The sequence below is a fragment of the Lynx rufus genome, unplaced genomic scaffold (genome assembly GCF_022079265.1).
Source record: "Lynx rufus isolate CCGP_SWC_20201006 ecotype Redwood Valley unplaced genomic scaffold, mLynRuf1.p SCAF_4, whole genome shotgun sequence".
NCBI classification, from domain to species: Eukaryota; Metazoa; Chordata; class Mammalia; order Carnivora; family Felidae; genus Lynx; species Lynx rufus.
In genome coordinates, this window is record NW_025814856.1 from 58,033,635 (window position 1) to 58,061,547 (window position 27,913).

The following is a 27,913-nucleotide window of genomic DNA, read 5'->3' on the forward strand; positions in this document are numbered from 1 at the left end:
GTGCAAGCAAAGAAACGAATAAATATATTGATAAAGCAAACAAGCACTGTTAATAATAGTGACTAATGCTCAATAACAGTAATCGTCAGAGAAATGAAAATCAAACCCATAATGAAATTCTACCTCACACCCATTAGGATGGCCACTATTGAGGGGCGCCTGGGTGGCTCAGTCGGTAAAGCATCTGACTTCGGCTCAGGTCATGATCTCACGGTTGGTGAGTTCGAACCCTGTGTCAGGCTCTGTGCTGACAGTGTGGAGCCTGGAGCCTACTTCAGATTCTGTATTTCCCCCGTCTCTGCTCCTCCCCTGCTTGTGCTCTGTCTTTCTCTCTCTCAAAAATAAATAAACAGTTAAAAAATTTAAAAAAGGATGACCCCTATTCAAAAAAATAAAAAGAAAGAAAGAAAGAAACAGAAAACAGGGAAGGTCTGAGTCAGTTGAGCATCAGATGCTCAGTCAGTTGAGCATCCAACTCTTGGTTTCGGCTCAGGTCATGATCTCACGGTTGATGAGTTTGAACCCTGCGTCAGGCTCTGTGCTCTCTCTCTCTCTCTCTGCCCCTCTCCCATTCTTGTTCTCTCTCTCTCTCTCCCTCTCCCTCAAAATAAATACACTTAAAAAAACAAAACAAAACAGAAAACAAGTGTTGGTGACAATGTGGAGAAACTGGAACATTTGCCCACTGCTGGTGGGAACATAAAATGGTTCAGTCACTATGGAAGACAGTACCAAGGTTTCTTAAGAAATCAAAAACAGAGTCACCATATGATCCAGCAATTCCATTTCTGGGTATATATATATACCCCAAATCATTGAAAACAGGGTCTCAAAGAAATATTTGTATAGTCGTGTTCACGGCGGCATTATTCACAGTAGCCAAGAAGGGGGAGCTACCCAAATATCCACTGGCGGATGAACGGATAAACCAAACGTGGTCTATACATACCATGGAATGTTATTCAGACTCAGAAAGGAAGGAAATTCTGACACAGGCTAGAACATGAATGGACCTTGAGAACATTCTGCTGAGAGAAACAAGCCAGTCACAGAAGGACAAGTACTGTATGATTCCATTTATAAGACACACTTAGTCAATTTCTTAGAGACAGAAAGTAGGTTGGTGGTTGCTGGGGGTCTGGGAGAGTGGTTAACGGGGACAGAGTTTAGTTTTGCGAGATGAAACACTCTGGAGATCTGTTTCACAACAGTGGTAACGTACTTAACACCGCGGTACCCTAAAAATGGTTAAGATGATAAATTTTACGTTAGATTTTTTTTTTTACCACAATAAAAATATCCATCACTGGGGTGCCTGGGTGGCTCAGTCAGTGAAGCATTCGACTCTTGGTTTCGGCTCAGGTCGTGATCTCACAGTTCGTGAGTTTGAGCCCTGCGTAGGGCTCCATGCTGACAGGTTGGAGCCTGCTTGGGAATCTCTCTCTCTCTCTCTCTCTCTCTCTCTCTAAATAAACAGACTTAAAAAAATAAAACAAAATCTTAGAAAAAAACACATCATAAAAAATACGAATGGCTAATTAGGTGGAGATTAAATGAGAAAGACTAACAAGGCAAAAACAGGGAAAGCAGAATGAAAGCATTTTTATAGGGGAGTCTAGGTGGCTCAGTCGGAGAAGCATTCGACTCTTGGTTTCGGCTCAAGTCATGACCTTGCAGCTTCATGAGTTCGAGCCCTGCATCAGTTTCTGCGCAGACAGAGCAGAGTCTGTTTGGGATTCTCTCTCTCTGCCCCTTCCCCACTTGTGCTGTCTCGGTCTCTCTCAAAATAAATAAATAAAACTTAAAAAATATTGAAAAAAAAAAGGAAGCATTTTTATATATGTATGTGTTGTTTGGAAAGAGGAGAGACATTGTCTTTAGACTTTATTATTCAAATATGCACACACAAAATTTAATGGCCTCAAGTACCCATACTGTGGTCTCTAAGTACCGTACTTCAATAAAACGAATGAGGGCTTAGAGAAATGTTGATTTCATGTCTAGGGAGGGAAAGTACGAGATGAGCCTGGCACATTGTATTATACCAGAAAACCAGGAAACTATCAAACACTAACAGGTTGGTCAAAAAGAAGCCACCTCAAAGAGGCTCTCAATGGCCAGGGACAGGCATCAGTAAGAATCATCACTGCAACAGCTCAAAACACATCAACAGTGTTAAAAATCCACTTGTTCATTACTTATAAGGGAAAAAAGAAAACCTCATGGATCACTCTTGAATTAATAAACACACGCGTCGCATACACTTTACCTTCTCCCCTAAATCCACTAAATGATAGTAAAGGTCAAAAACCACAATGACAAGGGGCGCCTGGGTGGCTCAGTTGGTTAAATGTCTGACTTCGGCTCAGGTCATGATCTCACAGTCCGTGAGTTCGAGCCCCGTGTCAGGCTCTGTGCTGACAGCTAAGAGCCTGAGGCCTGCTTCCAACTCTGTGTCTCCCTCTCTCTCTCTGTTCCTTCCCTGCTCACGCTCTGTCTCTCTCTCTCTCTCTCGAAAATAAATAAACATTAAAAAGAAAAAACAACCCACAAAGACAAGAACAAAACAAAACTGAAAAGGAGACAAGAGCGTGAGCGTCTGGCCCCGGAGGCCTACGGAGGAGCTACATTCTCCTGGTCTAGCAGGCCCCAAAGAGCTGAATCCTAAGCCAAAATGGGACAAGCTGAGAAGCAGTCACACTTCTACTGTCAAACTCCCAACTAAAACGTTCTCAAATAGGCAGTGCTGGTTACCTCTGGAAGAGGGGATGAACGTGATTCTAAAAATAGGAAAACTGTTTGAAAGTCTGTTTAAGAAGTGGCTGGATCCCTAATTCCTCTCCCCAACACTGCACAGCTGACAAATGTCCCCACTCCCTGGCAGAAGACTGGGAATTGATTCTTCAAAGAGGGTTAAAACAGAGGCTCTCTGACCCAGAGGTCACAGGGCACAACTGAGGGAGGGAGCTCACACTGCAAAGCAGGGGGGGTAAATGAATTTATCCATGTGCATGTGTTCTGACACCGAGACACCCACCCCTCTCCCCACCCTGGCTCTCAGAACACTGGCAACCAGCCCTGTACGATCCCAGTAGGACCGATGTCCCTTTTTCAAAGAATCTAATTCCCCAAAGAGGAAGGACCTAAAAATGTTGACATTAGAAATCGTCTAATAAAATGGCCCAGCCAGTCCACCCTCCTGAGAAACCACAGTCAACAAACCCCAATCCTAAGCTCAAAGCTTCCAACTGGCTTTTTGATGGCCCTCCTTAAATAGCTCTCAACAAACCTACCAGGCATCTGAGGAGCAAATGCACGTGAGAAAACCAAGGCCAACAGTAACAAATAAGGAAAGCAACTTTTTAAAAACAGTTCCAATATCCTCCAGGAGATATGGCATTGCACATGTGAACAAAACAACCCCCTGAAATTAAAAACGGAGTAGGGCGAGAATAAAAGAGCCTCTAGAAACTTAAAAATATACAGGCGCTCCTCTTTTAGACATGGGTGGGTGCTGGTTCACCCCTGGGTTAGGCTGGCCCCCGTGACTGACGGGCTAAGCCCCCCTCCCATCCCCCGTGCGCCCGCCCACCTCCATCCTTCCTTGCAGCCCCTCGCCTAGCTCGGCACTCACACAGTCTATGTTCTCTGTCATGTTCAGAATGATGTAGTTTTTCCCGGCCAGATTGCTCCAGTCTTTGCAGATCACCTGCGCAAGGAAACAGAAAGAAGGGTGACGGTTACAAAAGCACGAGGAAAGGCATCCAGAGAAACTCTTTGGGATGCTGGAAGGTGAAGGCCAGGTACAGGTTTGCGGCAGCTTGGAGGGAGCTGACAGCCTCTGCAAGGCGCCGTGCCCAGGCACCGGCCCAAGACTCACAAGCCCAGATGTGTCCGGGGACCCCACGGAGGATGTCTTCAGCGAGAGGAGGGGCCTGACAGCACAGGGCTTGCCAGAGCCACAGACTCTCGATGGCAACCCCGTAGGGGTTTAGTGTTCTGTCGGCCCAACAGGAAACAGGCCTGCAGGCCTGATGCACGGCCTGACACAGTGAGACTCCCTCCCCTTCCGCCTAGTGGAGGGAGCCGGCCTGGGTGTGTGGGCTGGGGCCGGGTGAGGTGAGGAGAGCAGGGGTGGGTGCGGAGAGGGGGTGGAGGGCACAGGTCAGGCAGTGGGAAAGGCCAGCAGTAGCACTGAACAAGGCCAGGCCGAGGGAGCTGAGCTCTCCCAAGGCTTTTTACCTTTGCATGGAAGTGTGGGTGCGCATCCTAAAAGTCCCGCCAGAGAGGGGCCGCCCACCTCAGCCTGGCACACCCTCCCATCCCCCCTGTGCATCTGGGGATGACCAGGCTCCTCAAAAAAGGTGCAGCCGCATGGCCCTCGAGTGCCCTCACTTTACCTGAGTAGAATCCCAGGGTATTCTGGACTGGGCTTCGGTGGCCTGTCCTTCCTGGGGCTGCTGGCTGAGGTCTTCTTGCCCCAAGGTGGCAGAGGCAGGTGTCAGTTCCACGTCTCGGGGGGCCAGCGGGAGAGAGGCGGAGGCTCCAGGGTAAAGGGGGTCTTCAGCTGGGGTCTCGGCCCCACTGGGAGCTTCTGTCTGAGGGAACGAGGCTAAGGACGGCACCTCCGCTTGCTTGCCAGCCAACCCCGCTGCTCCCACGGTGGCCTCCTCGCTTGCCTCCTGAGGAGCCTCAAACTCCACCCCACGCCCCGTGGCCAGCAGCGTCGTGCCCCCCGTCTCCTGGCTGACGAAGTCCTGCCCCCCCGGGGTCACTGTGCTCGGGGTGACTGCGGACGGTGACAGGCTGGGCTCCATGCTGCTGCCCACCTCCACACCCGAGGAGGCCTGTTCCCCAGATTCTTCGTGCCTGTGCTTGGCAACCCCTGGCACCCGGCTGCCGCTGGTGGGAGAAAAGCCATGGCCCTGAGTTTGGGCTTCTTCTTGGGATCCGTTCACAGGCAGCAGCTCCTCCTCTTCTTCCTCTTCCTCTTCCTTCTCTACCTCCTCCTTCTCCCTTTCCTCCTCCTCCTCCTCCTCGTCCTCCTCGTCCTCCTCCTCTTCTCCAGGAGCCATATGCCAAGGTGGCTCCACCAGGTTCATCTTGGGCAAGGGTGAGGGCGGGCTCGGCACCTCCTGGCCCTGGCTGGTGTCTTCTATGGGACCCGCCTTCTCCGTCAAGTCTGGAAAGACGTAGTCTATGGACAGAGACAGAAACCTCATTCGCTAGTTTCATCATCCATCACTGAGGTGTTCAGTGTTCGCTGAGCAGATGATAGAAAGGAACCATGAGACCCACAGGGGGACAGTGGGGAGTTGGACTACCGGTCATATTGGAAAGGAGTGGGAAACAAGGCTGGATGGTGGGGGTTCAGGGGGGCAGACTGTGGAGGAGACAAGGGCCAAGCTGGTCCCTGTTACCTTCATGATGATACAAATGACACAAATCTGCCACTAAAATTCTATGAATACAAGAATGTGAACAGTAGAAAGATAGCTTGTATGATCGCACCCCTTGGAGATAGCTCTGGTTAACAGTCCACGACAAGAAGTTAACATCTTCTCTATCATTCTTATAATGGGTTTGTTTCCTTGTCTGCAGATTTCACTAAGAAGACTCAGACAACCCATTAGAAAAGGTTCCCTCCCCCATCAAAATAAATAAACTTTAATTTTTTTTTTAAATTTTTTTTAAAAAGGGGCACTTGGGTGGCCCAGTCAGTTAAGCATCTAACTTTTGGTTCTGGCTCAGGTCATGATCTCGTGGTTCATGAGTTAGAGCCCTGCATGGAGCTCTGTGCTGGCAGCAGAGAGACTGCTTGGGATTCTCTCTCTCCCTCTCTCTGCCCCTCCCTCCCTCTCTCTTAAATTAAATTAAATTAAATTAAATTAAATTAAATTAAATCTTTGTTAAAGAAAAAAAGTTTCCCTTTAAATCTCTTTACTAATGGGTTGTTATGGGGGTCCTCTTGGTAAAACCATTGAATGACGTCTGAGAACCCTCTGATCACAGGAAAAGATGAAATGCAGAGATCATGGCCATTGTTCCTAAACTGTGCTCTTTTGCTGAGATGTAGGCCTTGGCTGGGAAATAAAAAAGATGCCAGGAGAGCTCGAGAGAGTCCAGCGGCTGAGCCCAGAGCCTCCCAGAACTGACAGGGTCACTGTTGGCAGTGACAGTGGGACTTTTTACCCTCGCTGCTATTCCTGGGAATCACATCTTGAAGTGCAGAACTTAGGAGGCTTCCTGGATGGCAGGACTTGTTCTGGCTTTTCAGTGAAGCCTAGGCCCCTTCAGGGTAATGACATATAAAAATCATGAGCCAGTTCTGTTAAAAATTCCTTTAAAACACTGGAAGGTATTTCTAGGTAGCAGCTTTTATTGGCTGCCATTTTGTTACAAATAAAAAATATCTAAGACCGTTTTAAAATACTCTTTAGACATGAGAGAGATGGTAATAGTTTAAAGTGGAGAACTGGGCCTCCTCCTCCAAAATGTCTATCAAATCAGAGAATGGCTTTTCAACTGTCAGATTAAATTTTGAAAGATTTAGATACATTTCTGGGAACATGGAAAGCAGATGAGACCAACGAACAGATAACCCCTCAGCCAAGACAAACAACAGGGAAAGATAGTGGTGGAGGGAGGGTCTCTTCCCAACAGAATTAAGGAGACAAAACAACTATGGGAGCAGCAAGGACACACAACAAAGAAAATTCATGGAATTGAAGATAATTTTTAAATTCCAGTTAGAACCTCAGAGAGACCCAAAGATATTGCATCCCCAAAATGACAACAAATAATAAAATCAAGTAATCTCTAAAAAATAAAAAATTTGTAGAAACTGAAATTAAATTCTTGGAATGTAAAAATTCAATAGGGTAGTTGGAAGAAAATGTCAAGAAAAAGTCTCCAAAGCAAAAGTAAAAGGACAAAAAAGAAAAGTTAAAAGATATAGATGACCAGTGCAGGAGGTATAATATCTAATACAATTTCCAAACAGACAAGAACCTTAAAATAGAGAGCACAAAGAGTCAAACAAAGAAGAAATTTCCCAGGCCTGGCAGCAGGAGTCTTCACATTGAAAGTATATATAATTGAGGTGAATGATAAGAGACTCACACCTAGCTTTATTCTCATGACATTTCAGAATTCTAAGGAACAAGACAAGATTCTAAAAGCTCTCAGAAGAAGAACACATAAAGTAACAATAAAGAGATTATCAAATTATCATCAAGCTTCTAATTCATAACGCTAGACTGCAGGAAGGAAATTGAAAATGCATCCCAAATTCTGAGGGAAGTTTATTTTGAACCTGGAATTTTATACCCAACTAAACTATCAATGAAGTGTGATCACAACATACAGACATTTTCATATATGCAAAGACTTAAAGGTTTGAGAATCCACAGATTCTGAGAGAAGTATTTTAGGAAGTTCTCCATGAAGTCTAAGGAAGACTGGGAATCAAAAAACATAAGAGGAAGTCATGAAAATAAATCTCTGAAGGGAAACTGTGCAGCAGGCCTAGAGAACAAGCATTCACATAAGAACATGGAATCACAGGGTTCTGAAAATTACTACAAAAGGAAAATCGACTCCCTATAAGAAAAATTATGATTTTTAGCTGAATGATCTTAGTGATATTTGAAAGCCCACTGTGATATTTAAATAAATAATTAGAGGGGTGCCCAGGTGGCTCAGTCAGTTAAGCGTCCACTTGGGCTCGGGTCATGATTTCACAGTTCATGGGTTTGAGCCCCACACTGGGCTCTGTGCTGACAGCTCAGAGCCTGGAGCCTGCTTTAGATTTTGTGTCTCCCTCTCTCTCTGCCCCTCCCCCTGCCTGCACTCTCTCTCTCCTTCAAAAATAAATAAACATTAGAAAAAATTTTTACTGAACAATTAGAATATTCTACCCACCCCACTTTTGTTAAGTATACTCTTTTTGAGTCAAAGAGACTGGTAACTGGATATCTTCCACTCCTCACAGTCTGCAGGGAAACTTACCTATTCCCCACACAAAACAGTCAGTCATGGCACTTAGGGGGGAGGTGTGCTCATGGAACAGAGACCACAGAACACTGAGGAGCCAGACACCAGCCTCTAATACTGAACAGTCTAGTATCACCTTTATAAATATGAACAAACGATCAAGATTCACAGGACATTAGAGGAAAGCCAGGCTCATGACGAAGCATGAAGGAGAGAAAGAAAAGCAACCCACCTCTGAGAGACGAGTTAACCCAGAAAACAAAAGAGAACTTATAAAAATGTCATATTAACACCTCTAGAGAGACTCAAGAAGAAATTATGCCCATAAAACAAGTATATAAAAGAATAAAAATATTTTAGTTCAATATAAGTAAGCATTTTGTAATATCTCTGTTTAAAATCGAAATGCAATGCATAAAAACCTATTGAAATGGCCTAGATGGCCACCTGACAGGAAAATGATATAGTAGCATGTCAGATGGCTTCTGGGGAAATGGACATATAAAATCCCTTACATCATGAAGTTTTATGGTCAGGAGACTGCTCTGACAGCAATGTGTAAGAATTTGATGAAAGAGGGGATGAATGAAAGCAGAGAAAAGAGTTGGGGAGCTTGCTGCACGTTCCAGGAGAGATGAACACAGGTAATGACATTGAGACTGACGAGAGAACAGATTCAAGAGCTGCCCCAAGGCAGACTTGATAACCTGTGTGCACTGGCTGATTAACAGGAAGAAGGGGGCACTCTGGCTGACTGTGGGGGCAGCCGTGCCCTCAGCAGAAATGGCGAAGTCTAGAGGCCAAGTGCCCTGGAAACCCTCAAGAAGCACTTGAAATAGTCAGTAGGCTCAGGAAAGCCTAGAATATGCTGGGGATGCGGTGGATGGTGGTGCACTCCAGCAGAATCCCCCTGGGCTGGGGGAGTTCCCAAGAGGGCAAGCTGACCAAAACTATCCCTCTACTCATTTGATGTGGACTTTCCAAAAGTCGAGCTCTCTATTCCTCCAAAGGCAGCCTGGCTCCCAACAGAATTCCCTCAACTAAACTGGACAATAACAGCCGTCATGCTGTGGGTGATGGGGCCTGGAAGCCAGAAGAGTCAGCCACCAACTGATTTGTCTGAGCAATGGTCAGTCCCTGGGCTTCTCTGGGCTTCGGTTTTTCATGGGACGAACGGATACTGGCATATCTGATTTCTAAGGTTCTTCCTGGCGCTGATATTCAATGCTTTGGAGATAGTTTTGATAAATGTGTCTCATACACCAGTGACATTAAAAACAACTCCTCTGCCGTCCCAAATAAGAATAATACAGGATTTACAAGACCACGAACTCTGATTGCCAAGCAAGGGGATTTTCTTCACCCCTGTGTTCCCAGCACCTAACACAGTGCCTGGCCCAGTGCAGAAAAGAGAGCAATGTGTGTTTGCTGAACTCTTGACTAGCACCTTCTGCCTCCTGAACCCAGGACCTGTCCATTTAGGGAGAGAGAAGCGCCTCTGAAGGTGTGGACTACTCCTTCACTAGCTCCTCCCCGGCTCCCTCCGTGTGATTACTCCCACACAGCCAGCCCTTGACTCATCATCTCCACACTTCTTTCTCAGTGAGTTACTGATTCCAAAGACTTTCTCTATGGCCTCCATGCTAAAGACTCCCAAATTTACATCTTCCACCAAGCCTTTGCTCTCTCCAGCCCTCTCATCTCTGGTGACTTGACAAATCACTAAATAATGCACCCTGGTGCTTGGACTCAGCAGGCTTTTTTTCTACTTTTTTTTTTTTTTTAACCACCTCTCCCCTTCCAAAATTATTCCTTCTTCTTTTACTGTGTGATCTCAGTTCACGCTGCTTATCAGCAGTGTGGCCTTGGACATGCACTTGACCTCCATGTGTCTCCTCTTCCTTATCTATAAAACAACAGTAGTACCTGACACACACGGCTGTGGTCAGGATGCACTGAGATAAAGCCTGGGCACAGCCCACACTGCACAGCGAATACCTGAGTCACTTCGGCTATTCCTCTACCTCCTCCCCGTTATTATCATTAAATTTACATACTATAAGATCATAATAGGAAAAGTGGCACCATTTTGGAAGTCTGCTCCACAAGACGAGGAGTAAGAGAAGAGCCTGAGTGATAAATTAGTCAAGGAGAATCCTGGGAAGAGGGCAGGGCAGGAAAGGATTGACGGTTTCCTGACAAATCTAGATATGATCTGAGTATCAGAAATGTCTCTTACACAGAAAGAATTTAAGGGGAGACCCTGTGGGGACACAAATTATGAACCAAAGAAGGTGTGGAGGGAAGTGGAATGGGAGCAGGTGTGGGACCGACCCTGGTGGGATGGAAACGAGGATGCCAGGAAGAGTGGGCAGGGGGACTGGATCCAAATATGAACATAGAATAACAAGTAAAGGGGTGCCTGGGTGGCTCAGTTGGTTAAGCATCTGACTCTGGACTTTGGCTCAGGTCATGATCTCACAGTTGTTGGGATCGAGCCCCTGACTGTGCAGGACCTGCTTGAGAGAGTCTCTCTCTGCCCCTCCCGCACTATCGCATGCGTGACCACTTTCTCTCTCAAAAAAATCAAGTTTAAAAAAAAAAAAAGTAAAGAAACCATCCTTTGTCCAAGAGTAGCACCAAGATTCACTGAGAAAGAGAACAGCACTTGTATGACATTCCTGTCAAAAATGCAGAACCTGAATGTAATCATGGGGAAACACTAGACAAAACTGAGAGGTATTCTACAAAATAACTAGCCTATCTCATTCAAAAATGTTAAGGTCATGAAAGATAAATAAAGTCTGGAGAACTTTCCAGAATAAAAGTAACGAGGCATGACAATAAATGCAGCACATGATCTTGGACTGGATACTGAACTGTAAAAGTTAATTTTGTTTTCTTCTGCTACAATGGACACTGGGCAGGGGGTGGGGAATGGGAAGTCTAAAGTTTGTAATTATATAACAGTATTGTATCCACGCCAATTTTCTGATGGTCATTGTACCGTGATTTTGTAAGAGAATGTCTCCATTCTTGAGAAATATACACTGAGGGGCACCTGGGTGGCTCAGTCGGTTGAGCATCCAGCTCTTGATTTCGGCTCAGGTCGTGATCTCACAGTTTGTGGGTTCAAGCCCCACATCAGGCTTCATGCTGACACAGCAGACCCTGCTTGGAATTCTCTCTCTTTCCCTCTCTCTGCCCCTCCCCCACTCTCTCTCTCAAAATAAATTTAAAAAACTTTAAAATGTTAAAAAATATACACACACTGAAAGGGCACCTGGGTGGCTCATTTGGTTAAGTGTCCGACTCTTGGTTTCAGCTCAGGTCATGATCCCAGGGTTATGGGATCGAGCTCCACGTCAGACTCTGTGCTGAGTGTGGAACCTGCTTGAGGTTTTCTCTCTCTCTCCCTCTGCCCCTCCCCCATTAGCTCTTCCCCACCCCTGCCTAAAATAAATAAGCAAAATTAAAAAAAAAAAAGAAATATACACTGAAGTATGTAAAGTCAGCAAAGGGGCATCATGTCTACAACTCACTATCAAATGGTTTAGGAAAAAACTGCATGTCTGTAAGTATACATGTATATGTTGGGTAAGACGTTAACAATGGGGGAATCTGAGTGAAGGGTATACGGAAATTATTCTTGCAAGTCTTCTGTAAATTTGGATTATTTTTTTAAAATACGGAGTTAGAAATCCCTTTAACTACTGGCTAGTGAACATGCTGGAGCCACCAGAAGGGGAATGAAACAAGGTAAGGGACAGGGCAGGCCAGCCTGGACCAGGAGCCTCTGAAGGCTCCAGGAGCAAGGAACACAGTGCCGTAAGAGGGGAACAGCCTTGGCGGACGGGGCAGAACGTGCTTCTCCCACTCAGGTGTCCAAGGAGAGGCTTCCCGGGCCTGGCGACACTGGCCTGGGAGAGGGAGCAGGAGCAGTGGTCTTGGAGAAGGGAAAAGGGAGTAGACTGGCAATGGAGGAAGAGAAGAAAAGCAGGGAGGTGGGGCAGGAAAAGGAGAGCGATGGAGGAGGGAGCTGCGCCACACCACAGCGGGTGAGACACGATGGGCCAGGCAAGGCAGGTGGCTGCTCCGGGCACCCCTCCACCCCCTGCCCCAGGTCTCCCAGTGCAGTGACAGGTGGTGAGTCCCAAGTCCTGTCCACTGCTGTCACCAAGAGCTGTGACTCCACACGGGGAGAGCCTCTCCTGCTTAGTGCCCAAGGCCTGGCTGCCCATCCCATTTATTTCAGCACAGGGAGGCAGGACAGGAGGGTCCCATGAATGCTGAAAGCCTGTCTGGGACAAAAGCATACCCACAGAGCACTCCCCACACTCCCCATACGGGGACCCGAGTGTGAACAAACACAGATGCCCAGAAGACATGTTCAAGACGGCACACGAGAGCCAGGCAAAGCCTGTCCCTATCCCCTGGAGGGTAGAGACAGCTGGGACACTGAAGAGATGCCAAAGGTCCCCCACAGCTCAGACCCTCCAGAGGGGGCCTGACCTCAAAGCATGGAAGGTCAGGGAGTGGCTCTGCTGCAAGGGCACTCAGGAGACAGGTAGCTCAGTCCCCTCACTGTCTGTGAGATAGCAGAGGACCCCCTGGGACCTCAGCCAACCCTCCCCCCAACCCCAGCCTCAGGAATCTCCCTCCCTGAACATGGGGTGCCAGGTCTGTGAAGCTGCAATACCCCCTGGTGGCTTCCACTGGGAACTACATCTTCCCTGGAGCCGAGGGAAATCAGGCCTTCAAAAGACAGACTCGGGGTATTTCACACGACACAGGGGCCCTGCAAGATCAGAGAGTCCACAGCCTGCCTTTCACAGAAGAGGAAAGAAAAGCTTACGGGGGGGGGGGGGGGGCGGGGAGGACACTTGCTCTCAGTTGTGAAGCTACACTTATCACAGTTGTAAAGGTGTAAAACTCAGGCTCGTGGGCGGCCTGCTCAGTTAGGACGACACCCAGACTTGGCTTCAGACGCAGCGAGGAACCAACTACCGGCAGCGGCATCACCTCTCCCCGGGGCATCCACACTGTGGGCCAAGGCCCATCTCTTTAAGGCTGGGCTTGAATCAGCAGACTAGTTGGCAGGGCGAGCTCAAGGCACAGCTTCAGAGTTCTGCAGCCAGGGGCCAGGAGGCTGGCTGACCGGCCTCCAGGCTAGCCCGCCATCCCTCTGGGAAGTTGAGGCTGAGGTGAAATGACAGAAAGCATTCAAATCACCTCGCCCAGAAGGCAGGCTCTTCTCCCTAAGGCATTCTCTTAAAACCCTGGTGCGGTCTTACATTCCACACACCCAGCTGGCTGCAAGTGTATCTGCAGTGGGGTGTTCCTGCTATGGGACGCGAAAGAACTAGCGTTCTAGCACAAGAAGGGACCCGGGGGGTCATCTTGAGCAGATGACGACTAAGTCTAGGTAACATGGGCTGTCACTGTCTTCAAGAATATGTCTCTTCAAGAATAAGAATATGTCTCCTTAGAGAGGCATTTTTTTTTTCAGTTAAAAAAATTTTTTTAGCTTTTTAAAATTTATTTTTGAGAGAGCAAGCGAGCATGAGCGGGGAGGGGCAGAAAGAGGGGGAGACACAGAACCCAGGCTCCAGGCTCTGAGCTGTCAGGTCAGAGCCTGACAAGGGGCTCAAACCCACGAACTGCGAGATCATGACCTGAGCTAAAGTCCGACGCCACCCAGATGACCACCCAGGTGCCTCAAGAGGCAATTCTATCTTGGCGGCTTTTTTTCCTCCCCAAATTCCTTAAACCCACCTTCAATGGTCCCTTTACAACTCAAGCTCATTTCTGTTTTATCTAAGTGAGGAAATTGTGGGAAGCCTCTCCCTCGGGATAAAAACCTACATATTTTCTCAGCTGTTCCAATTCAGCCTTCTTTGCCTGGGGCCAAACAACTGGGATTATTCCTCATTCTCCACCCCTCCCCTTGTCATTCTTCTTTTGTGGCAAGTCTGGATTCCCCACACCTTTTAAGAGTGGTCACAAAATCAGCAGAGTAGGTACACAATAAATATTTGCTGAGTGAATTGTGCAAAAGTGAACAAGATTCACGGGCTGGAAGCTGGCTGATGCTTGACTCATGCAGAAGGGTCTGAGCCGAACACAGCCCTCACGCTACACTCTCCCCACTGGATGTGATCTGGCGGCTAGCAGGAGGCCACTCCGATGAAACTCCAGGCCCTGGACAGCCTGGATTCTCCAGGCTTTTGCTTTTCCTTTCCATCTCACTCTGGGGCTGGCTGTTTGTTCCCTAAACAGATCAAGTTGCATCTTTTCCCCTCATATATTTCATCACTTTTGTGAGTCTCTTTCCCCAGTTTATCAAGGTCACACTGGACTTCATTTCTGCCTTCTGGGGTAGCCATAATCTCATGCTTGACCCTCGGCGTCAGCTGAAATATTATGAGCTGACTTCCCTGTTTGGGACATGAAATTTAAATAGGCACCAAGCCAATGGCCTTGAAAGATCACTTTAAATGTCCCTTTCGGTTAATGTCAAATCACTGAAAATTGCCCTGTGAGTGCAGCACTCAAGCCAGTTATTCGAGTAAGTGTTAATACAAAAACACTCACAAAATTCACAATAGACTTGTATAAAACAGAGGCACAAGGGAAGAAACTTTCAGCATAATTACAAATGACTTTTTAATGGTCAACCTCAGGAGTCATCAAAGACATGTAAATTCAACAAAACGATACATTTTTCGGACTGCCAACTGGACAATCTGCGGATATATTTAAAGGTGATCACCAGGATTGGATGAGTGCAGGAAACAGGCACTCAGTCTGCCGCTGATGGAACCACAATGGGGGGGGGGGGGATTATGAATGAAGAGCTTTAAAACCAAACACTCTGACCCTGTAATTTCACTCCTAGCAGTGCACCCTACGGAAACAATGAGGATGCTCACGGTGATGCGGTTCCAAGGATTCCCATCATGGCACCGAGAGGGTAACAACAGACTGGAAACCGTCCAGTGCTCAGGCAGCAGGGCATTAACTGAGCACGTGGTAGCCTGGCCCTCCTCGGTATGCTATTCCAGCCTTACAACTGGGGGCGGAGGGCCCTGTCAGCGGGTGTGGAAAGACGCTGCCAAGTGAAACACCGAGACCTGGGCACTGTCATTCCATTTTTCATAAAAGCACATTCTATGTATTTCCCGTATGGGAAAACCGTCCAGAAAGACATGTGCCAAGACGTCAACATTCGCCAATTCTGGGTGATGGGATCATGAGTGGTTTTCACTTTCTTCTTTTCTACATTTTCTAATTTTCACCCCAGGATGTTTGTTACTAGTGTAAAACAAAACTAAAGGGCTTTTTTTTTTTTTTCTTTTAGCATCTAGGTGAAAGCGACTCTGTTCAGTGGGCCTGCTTCGCAACACGCCTGATGTGTGTGCAGTGACCCAGAAGGTCAGATCACTCAAGAGCAGGTACAATCTCAATGTATGGAAGCTATTTCCAGGTCCCAGCAGACAGTGGTTTTGATGATCCGGTTTCTATGAAATTCATTACAGGCAACAGTAATTAAAGTGGTCTAATGAATAATTTTAGATGGAGTAGCAGCTCTTGAAGTAGAAATCTCAAATTTGAGATTTAGCTCTGCCACTTATTACCTGTGTAATTTAGTGCCCCCTTTAAACCTCTCTAAGCCAGTTTCCTTAGTTATAAACGGTGATACTAACCATGCCCGCTTTTATGGATTTCATCAGGTCGCTCTGAGGTTAAAAAAAATTATGTGAAAACGATCTCTAAAATAATATAAGCATGCTATGAACGTTCCTTATTCGACAGCAGTGTGGTTTATGCCCACCCATCGCTTGGCAGATGCTGCTCCCTCCTCTTAGCCCAGGAGCATGGGGCCCTACCCCCTGCCTCCAGGCATGCTCGAGACCCCGTCTGGCCCAGAGACCTCCATCCCCAAGGCCTCAGGATTGGGTCGGAGATGGGCTCATCACCCAGGGCAGACTAAGGAGCTTCCATTCTGAGGCTCTTCTAGAAACACTGGGGAGGCAGAGCTCTCTGTCTGTTGGGGCTGTTAAGTGAAAGGAGAGGACACAAGAGTCGCTGGAGGCTCTCTAAAGCCATCACGCACGGACTTCGTGCCTAAGAAAGAAGCCAGCGAGGGGAATGAAGCATGATGAAGCAAGCCAGGTTCTCCTGTCCCATTTCCACACCTGGATCCCCCTGCCTGGGCTCTGGGCTTACTGGGCCCATTAACACCTCTTTTTTCACACAGTCCTCTGAGCCTGTCTGAGGTAGATTTCTAGAACTTGCCAACCCCGAAGAGTTATCACTTTTCTTGTAGAACACTAATTAGCTTATTCACCAGGAAAATTAAAATTGCATGCAGAGAACTTTATTAAGGATACTGGAGAACGAAAGAGGTGGAGGGTGACAGGAGAGAGAGCCTTGGGATGAGTGGGTAACCTGGGAAATTATTATCAATCATTGACAATCCTGGTCTTAAGCTGGCTTGATGCTAGCTGGCGGAGTGGAGATCCACACTTCCTCCCTATTTTGCTGAGACCACTCTTTTCACCTGAAATGTCAGAAAATCATAATATTTTAAAGCTGGAGAAGGCTTCCATCAATCGTTCTGTTCTTCGCTTACAGATGAGAGGCTGAAGCCAAGATGAGACAAGGAACCCGCTCAAGGTCACAGCACACTCATCAGCAGCCGATCAGAACCGCCAGCGGCTGTTTTGGCCGCGGGGCCTCAGGACGGTCGCTGCAGGAGAAGCCTAGCTCGGTCTCTTCTAGGCCCAACAAACTAGCAGCGAGACATAGCACACTACTGGTGACAATGGAACACACTGTTTCCTCTCTGACACAGGCCACTGGTGCGCTCCTGTGGCAGGCGGCCAGGCACAGGCCCCTCACTGCTCAGGAGCTGCTGATTCTAGACTCAGGCTCTGGCGCACACAAGCTGTATGGCCTTGGGCAAAGCGCTTGTCCTCTCTGGGCCTGGGTTTCAGCATCTGTGAAGCAGTGACGACTGCCGCCTGCGGAGCTCACAGGGTGGTTGTGAAGTTCCAATGAGCTAACCAAAGAGAAAATTCTATGAATAAAATGGTGAGAATTTACCAGTGGTAAAATACAAGACACTACTTACTGCTGGCCTCGAGTAAAATTGCGAGCTAAGAGGCAACCTCATGGAAAGAGCCAAGGCTATGGAGTCTGAGAACTCAGGTCTGAATCCTTAGTACCCAGGGCTGTTATCCAAACTCCCGCAGCCTCAGTTTATTCCCTGGGGGGATGGGAGTAACCACATATAATTGTTTCTGTGAAGATTAGACGAGATATTATACTGGAACACCTAACACGGTGCCTGGCGCATGCTCAGTGTTCACATATGGGTCGGTATTGTAATTACTAGAAGGGTACCGGTTCTGCGACTGGGCCGGGCCACGGCATGGCTTTCAGCAGTCACTGTGGCATGGACGTATTCACGTCCCCAGGGGCCGTGTCAGGATGGCACTTAGCATGGTCACTCTGACCTCTGGATGGACTCCTCACCCAGGCAGGCCCTTTAGAGGCTCCTGGGGTCTCCTCCGACCTGAGGGGCAGACCCCAAGGGGCAATGCCCTCCTTCCTTCCAGAGAACCCCCGGGTGGAAGCCTGTGACTTTCAGGGTCAGGAGCAGAAGAAGGCAGAGGGGACTGGCACTCTGTCCTGTCTGGGCTGCCTCCCCATCCAAATGAGCCTCACACCTGGGACACTTCTGCCTCTGCTGTGGTCTAACACCGTGTTATCAAGGTACTGTGACGATGCAGCTTAACTTCAGGGCCACCGCTAGCTCACAGAGACGCCCCTCTGGGTAGGTGACTTAGAAAAAGGCACTCCTTCGTCCGGCCCATGGCCCAGTGAGCAGTGTGCACCCTGACTTGGGCCCTGGCCCCCCTGCTCAGCGAGGCCCCCTTGGACCACAACCACGTGCAGTCCTGCTCACATGGCAGAGCTGGAAAGGCCTCTCAGAGGCTGTGTCTTCCAAGCTAGGGGTGGCAGCAGGTACAAGTCCCCCAGGCGGTCGGGATGCCCAACGGCGCTCCGAGCAGACAGGACAGGGGGGCAGGGCACCACAGGCTCGGGGAACAGACCTGAGCCGCTGTCAGTAAAAAGGCACCAATTCTCCATCCAGCTCTGTCACATACCAATTGTGACCTTGTTAAAGCACTTAACTTCCCTTTGCATCAGTTCCACATCTGCCAAGTGGGGACGATAATAGGCTAATTAAAAGATGCATGTTGGAGAAGGGAAGGAGATGGGGCCAAGGGGAAGGCCGGGCCAGATGTCAAGAGCGTTTTCTGCAGTGCTAAGATATTTAGCTTTTGTTCTGTGGGTACTGTGTTTTCACAAACTGCCTTGGGGGTGTACGGAGAAGAGAGCCACCTGAGGAAAGGGAAGCGCCCGGTGGGAGGGAGAGCAATGCGAGAGCCTGGCCGAAGCAGCTCTCCCTCCCCCTCGCCTACTCCTCGTGCAGGGCGCCCGAGTCCCCGTTTTACGGTCTTTCGGGTGTAGAGCAAAGATGAGGAAACAGACCACACGACAGAGCTGGCACAAGAGGAATGCAGGCAAAGTGCCCGTGATGTAGCACGCGTTCAATGAACGACAGCTGTTTTCACTATTAAGAGGCCTAGACAGGCTAATGGGAGGAGAGAGGTGAAGTGAGAGGAAAAGGAGGGGAAGGGAAGGGAGAGGCAGAGCAAACGTGAGTTCACTGAAGCCTAAGGAGCCATCCCACTGTGATCCTGAGGAGGGTCCCTGGCTCACCACCGTGGCGTTCTCGACCGCAGCTCTCGGAATGACTGCTTGCCTCAGACCAGAGTCTTGAGAGTCTAAACAAGGGAAAAGCCCAGGGAAAGACCCGAGTACATCTAATTGTCTAGCACTTCTTTTCAGTGCGGGGGGGATATACCGCTGTGGCAAGCAGCTAGCTTTACGGGGGAAATGAATTCAATCTCTACTTTATACCGCATACCAAAATAAATTACTGTTAAAGAGTTAAGTGTAAAAACTGAAGGTGAAAAAGAACAAAGGAAATAAAGGGGCATATATCTCAGGGAGGGAAAGGGTTTTCTAAACATAAAGCAAAGAAAAACACATAAAAACATTTCAAACATTTCAAAAGAAAGACTGTCCAAGTTCGTAAAAAATACGTTATGTCAAAAGTTACTATAATAAAGATAAAAGTGATAAACTGGAAAAATGTTTTTTTATATACATCAGAGAAAAGGTTAGCATCCTTTTTATATGCAGATCTGTACAGTGGCAAGAAAGAACTAAAGCTTCAATAGAAAAAAATCTAAAGGTAGTAACAGCTAATATTTACGGAGTACTTGTGACGTACCAAGCACTGTGCTAAGCGCGTTAGATGTGTTACTGCATTTAAACCTCACAACCCTATGATACTATTTCCTAGATGAGAAAATTGAGGCTTAGGTTGCTACTTGCCAAAAATCACATAGCTATGAAGTGTCGCTGCAGGGACTTTGGGAATCTGCCTGATGCCAGAATCTGCTAATTATACCATGCCTCAAATCAGAAAAGACTGTAAATGGTCAGAATATATACACATACATGAAGTTAAAATTTACTAGCAATTGAAGGCCATTATAATTTGCCTATCAAATTGACCAAGATTTCGGGGCGCCTGGGTGGCTCAGTCAGTTAAGCGGATCACGAGTTCGAGCCCCACATCGGGCTCTGTGCTGACAGCTTGGAGCCTGGACCCTGCTTCAGATCCTGCATCTCTCTCTCTCTCTTTCTCTGCCCCTCCCCCACTCACAGTCTCTGTCTCTCAAAAAATGAATAAAAACGTTAAAAAAAAATAAAAAAACAAATTGGCCAACATTTCTCAATGACAAAATACAGTTGTGGGAAGGGTCCAAAACACTGGCATTCATTCCACCTTTGGTGGATATGCAAACTGGAAAGACCTTTCTGGAGGCTGATTGGGAAATACTGAACAAAAGCCTGTGGAAAGATTCCCATCCTTTGTGTCAGACACGCTCCACCCCCTCCAGATCCCCTCTCTATCCTTCTCTACCCCATGAATTACATCAACAGGCCATGTCCTTGCTTCCTGACCAGACTCCTCAACAGAGGCAGGGGAAGAAGGAATGACAGGGCCCCTGGCAGAAGATGGGAGGAGAAGGGGTGGGTTATAGTCACCCAGTGACTGCTGGGTCACTGCTCTTGTCAGGATTACTTGCTCTCCACCACACTCTATCTATCCCTCCTGGCTCCTTTCATCCATCCCTCCCTCTGTCCCTTAGGGTGTACGGGCGCTGAGTGCCCCACTGCCACTAGCCCTGGGTTCTTGTTGCTGGCCCATCCCTTGCCCACACCTTACTAAGTCCCTTGTTCTATAAGTAAACCCTCCCTGGATTATCTCAGTTTGACTGTGTCTTCTATTTCTCCGTGGGATGCTGATACATCCCACCCAGGAAATACATCTTTACACCTAGCAATTTTATTCTAGAAATGTATTATGAGGAAATAATCAAAAAACTGCAAAAACATATAATAATAGTGTTAGCAACATTAAAACTGTTAACAACCTAAATATTCAACGAGAGAGAGCTGGTTTTATATATAAAATGATCCACATGATGAAATACTGTGTAGTCATTAAAAACCAGGTTAAAAAGGAATACTTAATGATGTGGAAATACACTTGTGAAATATTTTAAGTGAAAACGGGATTCCAATGTGGCACATAAAAGTGACTACAAGGTTGTATCCCAAAGTATTAATAGTCATTCTCTTTGAGTTGTGAGGTCATGGATGAATTATTATTTTCTTTGCAGTTGTCATGTTTTCTACCATCTCCGTGTATTCTTTTTATAATTAGAGAACATAAATCCAAAATACTATATACTCTCAAAAGAAAGATTAGGACTAAATTCTGCAACACCCCCCCCCCCCCCCACCATGTGCATACACACACACACACTGCCAGGGCAACATTTAAAAACGGGCTTCTGCTGGGTGCCTGGGTGGCCCAGCCAGTTAAACGTCTGACTCCTGATTTCAGCTCAGGTCATGATCTCCTGGTTTATGGGCTCGAGCCCCATGCCGGGCTCCACGCTGACAGCACAGAGCCTGCTTGGGTTGCCCCCTTTCCTCTCTGCTCCTCCACCACTCATTTTCTCTCTCTCAAAATGAATAAACTTAAGAAAAAAAAAAAGAAAAAAGGAATGGGCACAGCTGCCAAAGCCACAAGCATGAAGACACACATCTGTATCCAGTCCCTAACTGCAGACATTCCTGCTCGCTGCCATGCCTCAGGCTCGCTTTGGCCCGCACGCGGTCATCAGCCATGCTCTATAAACCCCAGAAACAGCTCTGGTGCATGACTGAGAGAAAGGCAGTTACAGTGCCTTGATCAAGGGTCCGAGAGACCGCAGGAAGGGCGCGGGAACCTTCGACAGAGATGATACAGCACAGCAGGGCAACAAACAAAACCCTAGACCTTGGAAAGACCTAGGCTTGGACCATGACTGAGCATACAAACAGGTGCATGACCTTAGGCATGCTTTTAGCTCCTCTGAGCCACAGTTCTCTCATGTCGAAATGGGGAGAAGGTTTCGCTCACGGGCTGTAAGCGTTCTAGAGTTATGTGAACACAGAACATGGGCTCCCTAAACAGCAGCAAAGGTTAAAAAGAAAAGAGCCTCTTGGATCAGTAAAGCATTCAGAGCCCCAGAGACTGGGCCTCTGTACAGGAGGGCAGCAGCATGGTAAAAGCTGGCGGGAGAGACAAGAGATGTGATTTGAACAAGGAAATGGTCCTCTGGCGTTCTGCCTGACGGCCTCAGTCCCAGCTGCAGTCAGCACATACTCTTAGGTGAGGAAAGCTACCTGCAGTGGGTCCCAGGTCCAGGCTGGAGTCATTCAGCTCCTCCTCTTCTTCCCAGAAGTACTGTGGCGGCTGCAGGATGCGGGACTCTTCACTCTCTTCGCTGGGGAAGCCCGAGCCAGGGGCCCCCAGGCCAGCTCCCAGCCCCATGGCCTCACTGGGTTCCTCCGAGTCCAGCGGCTCCAGGCCCGTGGGTGGCAGGAGGTCCAGCAAGGAGGTGGAGGTGAGGCCCTCGGGGCCAGGCTCATCGGACCCAGCTGCGCATGTGCCCAGGGACGCTCCTGCACAGACACGGAAGCCAGATGGTTGTGAGAGGCCGGAAAGGTCAGACTGGCGAAGGTCACCCTGGAAAGAACCCAGGGGTGGTGGTGGGGGGACTGCAGAGGGGTAGGGGGGACACTCCTGACACCCAGGGGCTGCCAGGGGCTGCTGTTCTCACTCCACGAAGGCCAAATTGCCCAGCCCTCCCTGTGAAGGGGCAAAGGAGAGACCAAGGGAGGTGAGCAGGAGAGAGTGAGGTTCATCTGGCTCAGCACCCACTGGGCATTTGCTCACTCAAAAACTGCTCCCAGCGCCCACCTTCCTCACAACTAGGCTAGGTGCTCAGGGCACAGATGCAGTGAAGGACAGGTCCCTGCTTGTAAGGACTCTGTGTGCACACTGTTCCCCAGGCTTCCATCCTAAGCTGAACAGTTTCCAAAACTGCATTAGGAACGTGATTTGTATTTCGGTAGTACGATCTCCCGAACAGTCTTTAAGAGCCACATGAGATCGCAGTTCAAATTCATGCAGCGTTGATAATAACGTATTTGTTTAGAATCTTGGAGGATCCCTCTTTCCTAACCTATAACACAAATGAACAAACAAAACCCAGTAAATTAAAGGGCATCTTTTCTTCTTCTCTCTCACTCCCACTCACTAAGAATAGGAAGACAGCCCTATTTGCCAGCTTCACAACTAAATTACACAAATATTACTACCTCACTATATGTCTTCTGGAAAGTTGCTTAAAACCTCTCTGTCTCCTCATCCGAAAATTAAGCAAGGTGGGTGAAATGACCTCTACATTTTCTGTTCCAAGACTAACGTTCAGTGATGTAGGGAGGAGATACGTCCCGCTACCCCTGTTGTGCACTGGGCCCTGGCTTGAGTAGCTCACGGAAATTTTTTGTGATGTTTTTAATAAAAAATGAGAGCTAACACTATTGTGCTAAATGCTTTGCAAGCGTCATCTGAACTTGGATCCTTACAACCACCTTATGAAGCAGTCGCAAGCCCTAAGCTTGGCATCCAGAGCACGGTGGAGACTGCATGGTACGCACGGTCGGACAGCATGGGACCATGAATGCAACATTTAGTCATAAGGAAAGCCCTCTGAGTGAACGGGGCTTAACACAGTTAAGAAGTATGCAGGAGAGGGTCAACAGATCCTGAAATGGAACACAGAAGGATGCCCTGCAGAGAGAGCTTGGGCCAAGCAAGCAGGTTTGCGTCCTGGCTTCACTGAGCCACTCTGGGTAAACTACTTCTCCACCAGGGGCCCCAGTTTCCTCATCTGTAAAGCAAGGACAAAAATTCCACAGCTTCCCAGGAGGCAGGGACCTCAAATGAGGTAAGCTCCCTACAGACCGGGCTCCAACGAACAGGCTGTATTCCATAAATGTAAGTAATATTATCTTACCTACTGGGACGTTCTTGGCCAGGAAAAGAGAATATTCGAGAGGCAATGGTCAGTATCTTCAAATATATTAAAATACAAGGTTGATGTGAATATGAATAATACAGACCACAGTTATTCTATGCGACTTCAGAGGAAAACCCAGGACTGATGAGTGGAAACCCGGGATGGCATCTAAGCCTCAAAGAGCTTTTAACCAGCAGCAGGTAATGCCTGGGGCCACCTGTGCCCACCACCCAGCTCCTGCTCCCGCTTCCGGCCTCTGCTTCTGAGAAGCGCTCCCCAGCCATTCCCAGACTAGGCCAGGCACCTTCCTTGTACCATAGCCTCTGAACCAATTCCTGCACTTTTCTCACCAAACCATAACAGGCCATCTTACAGCCTCCTTCCCTCACGCGGCGTGCCCTGTGTCTGATTCCACTTGGTCAACCCCACTGAGTGGGACCCCGTGACGCTAGGTGACCCCTAGCGTGACCCCGTGACGCTAGGTCAGAGAGCTAGTTAATAGAAGAGCTGTAATTAGCTGGTCTCTCCCCTCAAACATGACCACTGCATGGAAAGCATAGTCTAAGTTTTACATATGATACCAGCAGGTACGACAGCCCCATTCTGCAGAGGTGGTACCTCCCAAGACTGGGGGAACCAGATGTGATCAACTTACCCGGAAAAACCTCACACAGTCCATGAAGGAAAAATGTCAATTGATGAGAAACGTTTGCAATAATGACATAAAAATTTCACGGATCCCCAGGGCCCCTGAGCAGCCAATCTCTGAAAAGGCCATTGGCTGAAAATCTTTATCTATATATACCAGCATCTAGCAGGTGTGTGGGGAAAGACGCTTTGTCAGCCTTTACTGAAAGGCGCACACTGGTTTTCTTCAGGAATTCTTGGAATTTTATCCTCCATAAAACCACTGGAGGATCAAATTTGCATTGCCTCTTTGACACCTGAGAGTTGCCTCTCTCAGAGCTGACCCGTGGCATGAAGGGAGCAAAGTCACTCCCTCCTAGGCCTTGGTCCGGCTCTGCAAAGCAGCGTGGACCTTGAGAAAACGAATATGCCCTCTCAAGGAAAGGCTGACCAGCAGTCCCGATGATGTCTCACCTCTGCTGACCAAATACCGCCTAGTCGGTGAAGCTCTCTGCGCAGGGGATGAGGTGAGTTCCTCCATTCTCCAAACGTCTCCCCTCCACCTGTCAGGCAGAGAAGCCACCGTCTCCCTCCACCTTCTCTCCCCCTCCCTCCTCCTCTTCCTTTCCAACCATCTAATAGGAACGAACAGAGATTTTGTTGATCTTGCTGAAAAGCTGTGTGTGAAAAAAGGGATCTGGGTTTTCATCCCTTTTCCAGCACACAGTTCCGTTTTCTTGAAGCTATTTTTCCCCTGCGATGATTATTTTTTCTTTATATAGACCTTGATATGTTCAAAAGCCTTGGCCACGGGTGATTATTTAAGTAATTGCGAGAGGTTACTTATTTTCAAACTTGCCCCCGAAAATAGTAGCTGAGACCTAAGCATTCTTTGTGTAATTGCTTTTGCACTTGATAATTAATCTGCTTTAATTGAAGACTCCATCTGATTTGGAAGTTCAGAATTATACTCTTTGTGACTTTCTTTTTTTTCCTCTAGCACCTAAAATGTTCTGTTACTTCATGACTCCCAACAGAGAGAGAGGGAGAGAAAAAGAAGGCACATGAAAAGGATTCGGGGACCAGCCTCAAAGAATTGAAAATCTGACCCAGACTCAGAAAAAGAGGCGAATGAAGCAGGCTTACATCTTAGGGGGTGAAAAAAACAAGGCCTTACTAATCCCCGTGTTTTATCTCCCCTGCAATCTGCTTCTGATCCAAACATCCTTTTCTGATGTCTACCATCAGCTACACCCCCACCCTTTCCCTCATCAGCAGCTTTGAAGTACAGATCTGCCTAAGCCCTTGCCAGACACCAATACGGGGAGCCTCCCAGCAGCACCTGCCACGCGGCCCCCACACCCTTGAGCGTCAGCTACAACAGAAATCGTCTAGCACAATCACCCTGCCACACACGCACATTCCTATGTGTGTCTGGATGTGTCTGAGAAGCAAAGCTGAAGAGTTCTCAAAGGCTTTCTATAGAAAGGTGTAGAAGAACGAGACGTACTGCTGAACACACATGTCTCCAAAAGGGAGGCGACAACGTACATCACACACATCATGAAGTGTGCACAGGAGGGAGCAGGTGGGAGGCGAGTAGGAGTGGAGCTGCCCATAGTGATCCATGGCCAGCCACAGCTGGGCATGGGTCCTGACCCACCGTGCCTGCCAGCTCTGGTGTGGCTGTCGCACAAAGAAGCAGCAGACTAATCAATATGTAATTTATTTGTTGAGTCTCACCTCTTCCAAAGAAGGTTTAAGGTATGCAAACACAGACATGGGTGCGTGTGAGCGTCTGAGACACGATCTGATGGACGCATTTCTGTGCACACCCCCTTTGGTCCTTAGCTATCCCTGGACTGATGGTGGCGAAAAACTACCCTCGCGGACTAACCCTTCCGGGGGTATGCTCGGAGCGGGAGGCCCCTTTCTGCTCCTAGTCATTTTCCCTGGGATCCTGTCACCGTGGGCCACGGCAATGGCCCATCTCACTGCCAAGCAGACTGTTCTCCCTCCTCGGGCAGAGACCCTTTACAGCCTCTCCTTCACTCCCACAGATCCTTGCATGTGCCTGTGTCCTTGTGGGTTAACTGCACGGGAGGTGACTAAGTAGCCAGTGTCCCAGGCAAACTCCCACGTCACACGCACACATGTCAATACGCCTGTGTGTCCCTCAGAAGTGGAGTCAGCCAAGGCTATCTGATAAGTGAGCCTGTACACACACACACACACGTGTGCACACACACTCATTCCAGTACGCCTCTCCACCAACCCCGATTAGCAGTCACCCCTTAATACGTACTCATGGCTGTGTCCGCCACATGGAGAAGGTGTTCGGTCCTGTCCCTATTTGACCCACCCTTGCGGACAGCACTTCTCCCCCACCCCTCATTCAGTGGTGGTGGCCTGTCTCATCGGCTGCCACATGCCTGTGCACACCTGCCATGCACACACCTGAATCCCACGTCTGCCACTCAGAGGCCGTCCAGCAGGTTCTGTCACGGGCACATGCATTTCACACCTGCCCCCCACATTTCACCTGTCATCACCCACACACATCCCAATGCCCTTGCGCACCGCTGAACGGGAACCACATCTCAGAAGGTCTCTCACGCGCACCCCTGCGCGGCAGCAGCGCAGGAGCTATCCAGCAGTGTCGCTGTCACAAGCAGACCTGGTTGCTGTCATACGTGTTTTTGTTTTTTGTTTTTTGGGTTTTTTTTTGTCAGCTCCTAATAAAGTTGCCCCGCACAATCTAGACAGGCTTTGACAATGACACACCCCCCCTCCTGTCCAGCAGCACCACACGCGCGTAAACACACCCCCCTCATTGTCGCAGCAGCTGTGTGTACGGCTGTTTGGCACTTTCCCCCTCGCGGCCGCAACACATCCGCGCCCCACGCCCACTGTGGTGGCCTCACGGACCCTGTAAATGCCGTGTCTCCCTGTGTGGCTGTCGCCCAGCTGGCGGCCAGGGTCCGCCCTCCTCTCGCCAGTGCTCCCACCCTCCCCAACCCCCCCCCCCCAACAGAGCCCCCAGAGAGCGCGAGCAGGCGCGCCCTCCATCCACCACACTCCTCGTGCCTCCCCTGCGTGCGTGTGTGTGTGTGTCCACACGCACGCCCCCGCGCCGGGGAACCGCTCTCACACGAGGCACACGCGGTGGCCCCACGCCCCCCCACCCCGCGCCCCGGGAGCGCGCGTGTCGCGGACGGCGTAGCAGCCCAGCCGAGCCCCGCGCTCCCGCGCCTCGCGCTCCGGCCCCTTTGTTGGCTGCCCGGGAGCTGTCCAGCACCGCGGCCCGCCGCCGCCGCCGCCGCCGCCCGCCCCGGCCCCGCCACCGCCCGCCCGCACGGCGCGCACTCACCCCCGGCCAGCAGCAGCAGCAGCGGCGGCAGCAGCGGCGGCAGCCGGACGGCCCGCAGCAGCCGACCCATGGTGCAGCCGTCGCCGCCCGCAGCCGCAGCGGCGCGGCGCCTCGGCCGGCGTCAGGGGCCGCGCGGGCGGCGGCGGCGGCGCGCGCCCGCCCCATTGGCCCGCGTGGCCGTCACTCACCCCCGGCCCCGCCCGGCCGCGTGCCGCGGGCGCGCCCCCGCGGAGACGAGGCGGGCGCGCGGGCGGCCGCCCCTCCGCGCGGTCCCCCGGCGCCTGGTCGGCCAATCAGCGCCGCGGGTGCCTGGAGAGGCGGGGCCGCGACCGTGACCTCCCGGAGTCCGGCC

General features: G+C 49.2%; 1 protein-coding gene across 1 annotated transcript in view; it reads right to left on the reverse strand.

The window, feature by feature from the left end:
- Window positions 1-27,631, reverse strand: part of PODXL2 (podocalyxin like 2) — a 39,800-nt gene extending 12,169 nt beyond the window's left edge. The window contains exons 1-4 of the mRNA XM_047097117.1: window positions 27,562-27,631; window positions 21,883-22,161; window positions 4,401-5,197; window positions 3,635-3,709 (exon numbers count right to left, since the gene is read on the reverse strand). Of these exons, the coding sequence (XP_046953073.1) occupies window positions 3,635-3,709; window positions 4,401-5,197; window positions 21,883-22,161; window positions 27,562-27,631 (1,221 nt within the window). The remainder of the gene's footprint in view (window positions 1-3,634; window positions 3,710-4,400; window positions 5,198-21,882; window positions 22,162-27,561) is intronic.
- Window positions 27,632-27,913: the final 282 nt, after the last annotated feature.